The sequence below is a fragment of the Mauremys reevesii genome, linkage group 1, assembly GCF_016161935.1.
Source record: "Mauremys reevesii isolate NIE-2019 linkage group 1, ASM1616193v1, whole genome shotgun sequence".
NCBI lineage: Eukaryota > Metazoa > Chordata > Testudines > Geoemydidae > Mauremys > Mauremys reevesii.
The window spans coordinates 118,105,302-118,115,096 of NC_052623.1; the positions used below are offsets into that span (position 1 = coordinate 118,105,302).

At 38.8% G+C, this 9,795-nt stretch overlaps 1 protein-coding gene across 5 annotated transcripts in view; it reads left to right on the plus strand.

Moving 5' to 3' along the window:
* The window catches only part of FHL2 (four and a half LIM domains 2), a 73,115-nt gene extending 71,710 nt beyond the window's left edge, over window positions 1-1,405 (plus strand). For all 5 annotated transcript variants that reach the window (XM_039493004.1, XM_039493009.1, XM_039493019.1 and 2 more), the window contains exon 6: window positions 605-1,405. In XM_039493004.1, the coding sequence (XP_039348938.1) occupies window positions 605-756 (152 nt within the window). In that variant the 3' untranslated portion in view covers window positions 757-1,405. The remainder of the gene's footprint in view (window positions 1-604) is intronic.
* The last annotated feature ends 8,390 nt before the right edge of the window (window positions 1,406-9,795 follow it).

Consider the following 9,795-nt stretch of genomic DNA (forward strand, 5'->3'; position numbering starts at 1 on the left):
GTTATCATATTTCTGTAACCCATATCTTTCCTCTCTGTTCTGACTCCCTGGTGTACATTATACCCCATTTCTCTGTCAAATCCATCAGTTAAGGCTCAAGTCCATCACTTAAGCTCCAGTTCCTACTCACACTGAGTAGCATGAAGAATAAGGGCTGGTCTATGCTAGAAAATTACATCAAACCAGCGATGTCATTCAGGGCTGCGAAAAATCCACACCCTTGAGTGACATAGTTAAGCCAACCTAAATCCCCATGGAGACAGCACTAGGTCAATGGAAAAATTCTTCCATTTATCTAGCTACTGCCTCTCTGGGAGGTGGATTATCTAGACCAATGGGAGAGCCCCTCCCATTGACAAAGGAAGTGTCTACACTGAAGCTCTACAGAAGTGCAGCTGTAGTGTTTTAATTGTAGATAAGCCCTAGGATACTACTCACCACGTGTAAGGATGGCAAAATTAGACTAAAACAAAGCAGGAATGGAATTCTCTCTCATTGCCTTATATCTGATATCAGTAGCAGTCCCCAAATAGCATTCTTACACTAAGCCATCTGATGACTGGTACTCCATTGTTTTTCCTTATTACTTTTGGTTTTTAAATAGGACTCGGAGGAACCAAGTATATCTCCTTTGAAGAACGGCAGTGGCATAATGACTGCTTTAACTGTAAGAAGTGTTCTCTTTCATTAGTGGGCCGCGGCTTCCTCACAGAAAGGGATGACATCCTTTGCCCCGAGTGTGGGAAAGATATTTAAAGTTTAAAACAAGGAGGAAAGCAGAGCTGTGCTTGCAATACATATTTTTTGAAACATGCGATGTTGTGTACTAGCTTTAGTCAACCATATGAAGACTTTACTTGTCTGTGTTTCTCAGTACCGTTCACATCACGTAACCTTTTTTTCCCTCCAGACTGTCTAAATCCAAAGGCGGATTGGGAGGTGGGCAACAAATGATTTCAGAATCGCTGGGTGGGTTGTTGATAAGAATTTACACAGTTAACCAAGATAAGTGCAAGACTTAAGATATGAAATGTTTTGGCTGTTATTGACATTTTCTTTTCTTCACTGAATATCTGAATGTACAAACCTGACTTAGTCTTTAAGCGAGTGATATGTTTGAATTACAGGTGAAGTCTTGACCCACTGAAGTAAATGGCAAAACTCCGTTTGACTTCAGTAGGGCCAGGAATTCAAGCCTAGTGTTCTTGGAATGTGTAATTGCAGTGTGCTGTCAAGGGTGTAGAAAGATGAGAATGTAGTGTGTGTATCAGTGCTAAAGGATCTGTGCCATGCCTTAACTAGGAGAAAATGATTTTTAATCATTTAAGTGGGAGTGTTCTGTAAAAAATATTTTATTGCATGACTAGATGATCATTGTGTGAAATACAAATTCTGTTGTATCAAATGAAACTACACTGCATAGTGTATTTCTTAAAATAATAAAATCATTTAATAAATTCAATTTTTGTGATTGATTTTTTAAATTATTTTTAATGTGTCAACATTTTCTAAAGTAGTGTGTACGTAGAACGTTTCCAAAGTTTTAAAAAATACAACAAACCATATAAATACAACCCACTTCCCCAAAGTACCGGAATTATTGAATTTGCAAGATTCTGATAATTATCCTCAAATGGATGCACCAAAATACCAGGTAATCTCCCATTGATTCCAATGGGTGGAAGACTCTCCAAACAGAAATGAATAGTAACTGAAATGTGCAAAAAGACCAAAGTAATATCATCCACTACAATAATTAATGTATGCTCAATTGCTGTATTTAAAAACTGGTAAAAAGTATTCTTCTGAAAATAAAGTTTTATCAACTACAATTTGAGATAGTTGGTCAATTTAGAATCCATATGGCCTTATATAAAAATGCTGACCATGTCCAAAACATTGTGCGATTTTTATGGGTAAAACACAGCAATTGGAGAGAGAAACTGTGTCTGATCACCAACTACTGGAGATATTTGCTACTAGCAGTCACAGATGAGCCACATGCCACTGTAGGCAGTCTCATCAGATCATACCTTCCATAAACTTATCAAGCTCAGTCTTGACGTCAGTTAGGCTGTTCCACAACTTTACTAGAAACCGGTTAGAATGATGGTTAGAAACCGTCATCTAGTTTCAAGACTAAACTTTTTGATGGCCAGTTTATATCCATTTGTTCATGTGTCAACATTGGTGCTTAACTTAAATAACTCCTCCCCCTCCCTGGTATTTATCCCTCTGATGTATTTATAGAGAACAAATATCTCCCCTCAGCCTTCTTTTGGTTAGGTTAAACAAGCCAAGCTCTTTGAGTCTCCTCTCATAAGGTTACTTTTCCATTCCCCTGATCATCCTAGTAGCCCTTCCCTATCCCTGCTCAGTTTTAATTCATCTTTCTAAAACAGTAGTTCTCAAACTTTTGTACTGGGGACCCCTTTCACATAGCAAGCCTCTGTGTGCGACCTTCCCTTATAAATTCAAAACACTTGTTTATATATTTAACACTATTATAAATGCTAGATGCAAAGCAGGGTTTGGGGTGGAAGCTGACAGCACTCTCCCATGTAGTAACCTTGCAACCCCCTGAGGGGTCCCAACCCCCAGTTTGAGAATCCCTGTTCTAAAACATGGGAAACCAGAATTGCACACAGTAGGAGCCTAGTTAACACTGAAAAATATAATTTGTCCTTCCCTCTCCATTTTTTTTTTAAAATATAGTTCTCACAGTTAAACGCAACCTCACCCAGAGCTGGGTACAGTGTAATAGTTACTTGGCTTGTTTTACATATTACTTTTTAAGTACATCCTAATTTAAATTATTTTTTTTTGTGACAATGTACCATTGCTGACACTATTTCCATTATTTTTTGCCTTCAGCCCCTTAGAGCCCTGCACGGATATAAAATTTGTATCTGCATCCAATCTGCAAACATGGTCCACAACTATAAAGCGGATTTGCAGGGCTCTACAGATCCTTCTGTTAGATCTGAGAAATGGGGCCTTGTCTGAGCCTGTGCAGGCAGCACTGGGTAATTCAATTCATAGCTCCATTTCCCCACCTGTAACACTGAGATAATATTTACATCCCTGCAGTTTATACAATGCTCTAAAGCTATTTTTATCATCTACCTCTCTCTTTTCTATGCCATATTTGTTAATTTGATTATTCCTCAGAGATTAACCTCTTTATGTCTTTGTATTCAATCTTATTTCAATGATATCAGCCAGTTTCTCCAATTTATCAAGCTTGTATTTTATTCAGTCAGACCTTCCAAAGTCTTCATCTTACCTACAAATATTTCAGTTTAGTTACTGTGCTTGCTCAGTACAAGACAACTTCTGAACAGGCCACTCACTATGCTACAAGTGGTATGAATTTGTAATGAACATTAGTGCTAGAGACTAAATTAACATCTCAAAATGTATTTGCGAATGGACTTTAACTGTTGACGGGTATATGAATTTTTTGGGGTGGTTTAGCCTCACCAGGGAAGGCATGACTTTAAACATGTTGTTTATTTTTAATTTACATAGTTCGTTCTAGGTCTAAACTCAAAATTTAGCAAACAATTTAAGAGCTCAAGAGAACACACTAGAAATTTATTTGTACAGAAGTCAAAGTAACATACCTGTCAGGATAAATGTTAATTTTAACTTTGCATAGCTACTGTTGCAACATGTGTATTCATGTCCAACACCTTTTGATCTGGTACCATTTCTAGTTCAGATTTGCTACAGAGAAAATTGCGGGTGATAGAATGTGCTGGCAGTGGAATAATATCATGAAAAACAATCCACTGAAGGAGACTCCTGGCACAAACTTCAAGAATAATGGCCATGTCAGACAGTGAATACTCTCTTTATGCACTTTCCAGATGGAAGTAATTTGTATACAGCAGGAGCTGGAGGTCAGTTAATTATACCTGACATACTTTCAGAATAGAAGAATTTCCCTGTCATAGTTACCGATGCAAATCAGCTTTCAGAATAAAGAGAGAAAAAGCAACTCTGGAAATCTTTGTACACAACATGGGTTACTTATTACCTGCAATGAAGCTCCTTTAAAAACTAAAAGTAGTATAGCAGTGCAGTTTGTGCAGGTAACTCTCACATATACAATTAGTTCACAGTTCTATTTGCACAATCACATTATTTAATGAAGATAATAAAAGCCATCCAGTCCCAAACAATTTTGATTTTTTTCCATCACTGACTTTCTATGTGAGCAAAAATGTACTTAACATATACAATACTACCCACCTAGGTTCTTATACTGCATCTACCACCATGGTATCTGATCATGGTACTGAGTGCATTCAGGATGGCTCTCCAAGCAGCATGCCAGAAAAGTGATATTCTAGGCACTGTAAATAAATTATTCCAAAATATAGTAGCAGTTGTCCTTGAACCGTATGCCTGAATGTATGGAAACCTTAAACTCAGATGATATACTTTTTCTACATACTTTCAGAGTAGGTCACTTGGTTTCTGTATCCATGTTTGCATCCAAGACATCTGTTGACAAGATTGTTCCCATATACGACGGTACTATCGGCTAGTCCAGAGGTAGGCAACCTATGGCATGCGTGCCAAAGGTGGCACGCGAGCTGATTTCCAGTGGCACTCACACTGCCCAGGTCCTGGCCACTGGTCCAGGGGGCTCTACATTTTAATTTAATTTTAAATGAAGCTTCTTAAACATTTTAAAAACCGTATTTACTTTATATAACTAAACTATTGTTGTATGTATTATAGACTTATAGAAAGAGATCTTCTAAAAATGTTAAAATGTGTGACTGGCACGTGAAACCTTAAATTAGAGTGAATAAATGAAGACGCAGCACACCACTTCTGAAAGGTTGCCAACCCTTGGGCTAGTCTAAACCTTCCAAATGTTTCCATGTTGTTGGTCACCAGAAAAGTTCATTTTTATTTTAAGAAGCAATGTCAAGTTCCTGGTTATACTGGGAATAAAGATTAGAAAATAATCCACTATGTTTCAAGTTATATGCTGAAAACCCCAATGAGCAGGTTGTAGACAGGCCAAATTAATCTCTTCACGGCTGGTCCACAGAAGTTCTATGGGATTCCTAAGATATCAAGCCAGTTTCAAAGGGTACATGGGGTAGAGGCCAAATTCCACTAACTTAGGCATGAAACAGACTTCCAAACTTGTCATCCACAGAGAACTAAAGTCAGATTCACTTACCATGTTTGTCATATTTGTTTTTTAAATCCATCAGTTTTAGATTAGTATGCTGGTTGGCCCAACAATGAGAAGCAGTGTATTTAGAATTTAATTTATTGTCTGCTAAAGCACACAGGTGGCCTCTGGTGTAAAGGGAAGTACTGTTTTCTAGTATCCTAGGTCTGTTTTACCTTTACATCATTCAGTGCAAGGTCAGAAAATTAAATTTTGAAAAACTGTACAATACACGGAAAAGTTTGACAGGCCAATTTCATGCTCCAGAAGAGTTCATGTGATGTCACCAGCAGTGCAAGCTGGGGCACAACAAAGACAGAGAAAAACATGCTTGTCAGTTGTATGTTGAAAACCTCTCTCACCCTTCAGCTATTACTCTGAAACCAATGGATTTTTTGAAGTCCTAACGTAGTCCCTTTTTATTCTACTGTAATTGTTGCGCATGTCATTTGTTATGCTCTTGGAAAACTATTTGGGCACCATGTGACCCTCAAATGAACTGTAATTATGTTCTTCTACCTTCCACACAAAAGTAATTCCTTCATTTAAAACAAACACAGAAACAACAGAACTAAAAAACTAAATATGGAAGCAGAAAATAAAGTGTCATTTTCTTACAAAATACTGTTATGGTAGGTTGAATTCTAGTTAAAAGTTGAATCCCAGTGAATAAATCCCTCTTATACTTCTGAAAAAAAAAAAAAAGCATTGTCAAACCACACAAAGGCTTTCTTCCTCAGGATATTCCAAGTTGGGAGCCTCCTGTAGCTTTTCTTTCCTGAATGCCTCCTGCTCAATTGGTTATTTCCATTTGCTGAGCTTCTGACTGCAGGAATTAGCCCTCTAAGGGTACATCTATACTACCCGCCGGATTGGCGGGTAGTGTTCGATGTATCGGGGATCGATTTATCGCATCTCATCTGGACGCGATAATCGATTCGCTAATCGACGCCCGTACTCCACCTCGGCAGGAGTAAGCGCAGTTGACGGGGGCGCCGCGGCAGTTGACTTGCCGCCATGAGGCCGGCCAGGTAAGTTTAACTAAGATACTTCAACTTCAGCTATGCAAATAGTGTAGCTGAAGTTGCGTATCTTAGTTCGAACGTCCTTGCTAATGTAGCCTGGGCTAAGTAAAGGCTCTGGAAAGTCCTGCATGCAGCAGAACCAGAGTGGAAAGGGTCAGGGCAAAGAGGCTACATAGAGATTACCATAGATCTTGCACACTGCAGAGCATAGCTCCCTAGCAATCTCTCCAAGACATCTACCAGGTGGGTTTGGGGAGACAGGCCAACATTTCAAAATTTAACTTTAAAAAAAATATATATATTCATCATAATTGTGCACCAATAACCTTCACAATGTCAGCACAACTCTGGAAACAATGTTTGTTAAAAAAATAGCCAGGAGAACATAAAACACCGTTTTATACGTAATGTCCTGTCAATGTTTTTCTAATTTCATGCTAAGTTGGCAATGTATCTGGGATCAAACAATAGTTTTACAGAGGTCATGCTTGGGACCTGAATTTCTTTACAGTGTTCTTTAAAATAATAATAATAAAAAAAATAGGTGAGGACCTGAAAAACCGATAAGTACACCAGGTATCTGTGTTGTGCACAATACAGAATAACCCAGAAGTCACTGTCACAGTTACCCGGCTAACCATACCTTTGACCCCTCCTAGTCACTTCAAGTGCATCCCCTTCTCTCAGGTCTTAAGCCATCATCTGTCTCTTTGGGTAGAATCACATGATTCTCTCACTCTCAGACCAGGCCTTGGGCTGTAGTTACTGGTGCTAACTGCAATTAGCTCAGCAGGTATGACAGAGGCTCAGTTTCCTGCATACCTGTTCCCTACAGGAGTAATAGCAGTGGCAACCAGTGACCAACAGCATTCTTAAAGCAAAGTTGTGTTTATTTAGAACAGCATTTCAGAGAAAAACCATCTTAAAAAACAATAAACCAGCCTATATGCATATCTGCCTTTCCCTAAAACTTACCATTTCCTGGATCTGGGGAAAGACCCACATCTTTTGGAGTCTTCTACAGAGCCTCTTTCTGTGTCAACCTGTCCCCCTGCAAACTGACCCCCCCAGAAAGGGCTTTTTCACTGTTAAGTGTTCTTTTGATCTCTGGGTTCCCACCCTGGCAAAACAAGGCTTGCATTTTGGCTGGAGACAATGTTTTCTCTCACCAGCTTGTAACTGCCCCTCAAGGTTGGTTTGGAGGTTGCTTGTCAGGAGCCCGTGTTGCTTCCTTGCTTGTTTTCCCACACAGCCCCCTATTAAGCTAGAACAATGCATTCATACAGGAAAGTCTTATAACCCAATATACATGAACTTCATCTCACTGACCAGCTCTCTCACATTTTTCATAAAGGGTGGAATTACTGTCTCACTTCCAATAATAATTATTTTTGCAGTTATTAAACTTTGCAAATTAGGTGTGCATCAGAAGCTACTGCTGCAAAAAGCAATCAACATCTGGATGAAAAATTCTGAAGGTGAACCAAGATACAGCAGTGAAACTAATTTCTACAGCAGAGAGCTGGACCAGGCATAACCGGATCAAATGAAAACCTGGAATTCATGTCTAAATCTCCCCTGCCCTGTACAGAAGGGAAGAGAGCAGTGACTTCTGCAGCCCCCTTTGTGAGTTAGGATATATAGGTGTAGGAGAGGGCAAGCCCTAAAGAACCCATTTTAAAAAGGGTGATGGATGAAGCCTCTGAACAGCCACGGACAGAAACTGCCTTAGCAATATAGTTTCAAGAAAGCAGATGGGAATGTTGGTGTCCCAAAACAAGTATGGAGGCACTACCCTACCCTTCTATGAATCCCCTTGACTTATCCCTCAAGGAGCCAAAACTGAAGCCAAGACAGAATGGAAAATTTTACAAGGGGAATCTTGAAGAATTTTTCTTCCCAAAACTCCCTTCTCCAGATTTTGCCATCAGCAGTGAAAAAGCTAGATCTGGCCTAGAGTTTTTCCATTATCTTGTATAGTTAAAAACAAAACAAAGCCCCTGATGTTCTTTGATTTGCTTTTTAAATGAGCAGCATACAGACATGTGGCCATTTATTTTGTGGGGGAATTATCAGAAAATTCATCTGTGTAAAATTAAGCATTTAAAAATGCTGTTCAGATTATTTAAACATGCAGTGATCTATACTTACTTCTGGATACACAACCGGGGTGGAGGTGTGTGTGGGGGGGTGTCAACTTAAAATCTAGCATCACCCACGGTACACAAAGCCAGAGCATAGTTGAGGTGGTCAAACCAGATATAATGGTCCCCACTGGCCTTAACAAAAAACAATCTTTATATAAATATGGCTTCTTATCACAGAACCATAGAGACTGCAAAGAAGGGAAACTTGAACAAATAGCTCCGGTTATCTGTCATTGGTATAGTTCTTCTATAGAACTGGGTATTTGGTTAAAGATATTTGTCGATCATTTTCATTCTTTAAGCTTATTTTAAATATTGCGGTGGTTTGTAAGATGTCCGTATACCTGATAAAATTGTTTACAATTTTGAAAAATGACACTAATATGAACAAAAGTTATCATTTTAACGGTCTTGCCAATTTACTCCTTTTAATGTAATATCTTGTTTGAAAATATATGCATCTCAAATATTTGGAAAACATCTGCCTTTCAAATATTATGCAGTTTAGGAAATTCTTTCTTCCAAGAGCAATCAATTTATATTCAAGGAGCTCTAATTAGGGAATAGCTAGAAAGTGTCTCTTACTTGGACAAACTCACTATCATAATCTTATATAAAAGGAGTCACGCAGGTATTGTATGCAAACGGGTAACATACTGGTCATTAATATTATTGCATGATGCATGGATGGGTGGTGTATAAAGACTTATAGGTATGTGCTAGAAATATATTCTTAAAATGTATTTTGCAAGCAGTGCATAAGCCCAGCCTGTCCGAGACAAAGGAATATTGTTTTCCCTGCTTGACTATGATGTGTCTCCAATGTAAACTGAGCAAAGCCAGGGCAAAAACAATAGAAGTACATTTACATACAAGATAAATAAAGCCATCAAAATAGCATGTGAGGGAGAGGACCATTTAACCATCTCAACTGGGGATGGAGGCTGTACCTCCAGGCTCTTAAAACAGATAATGGACTTTGGGAAATATAAGCAGAAACAGAAAGCCATTTTGGCATCCATCACACAAGAAGCCAGAGCTCTTGAAATCTGAGAAAAGTAGATCCCTTCAGCCAGGGGAGCTGATGTCTCTGGGAACTGGCTATAGGTGGGAAACCTGCTTAGACAAAGACTAACTTTCTGAAGTTATCTTAGTCACTAGAAAGTGTGTTTTGTTTGTAGCCTACCTTTCATATCTCCAACTCTTGCTTGAAATCATTCAAACCTATGCTCTTTGTTAATAAACTTATTGTTTTGTTACAAACTCTCAGTGCTGTTATACTGAACTGAAGTGTAAGTCTTCAGCTATTGCAAGACTGATGTGTGCTCGGTCTCTTTGAAGGCAACAAACAACTTCTGTGAGTGTCCATTGAGAGGGACTGAACACTGCAGAAGAACATCTCCAGAGAACTTGGGTTCACCAA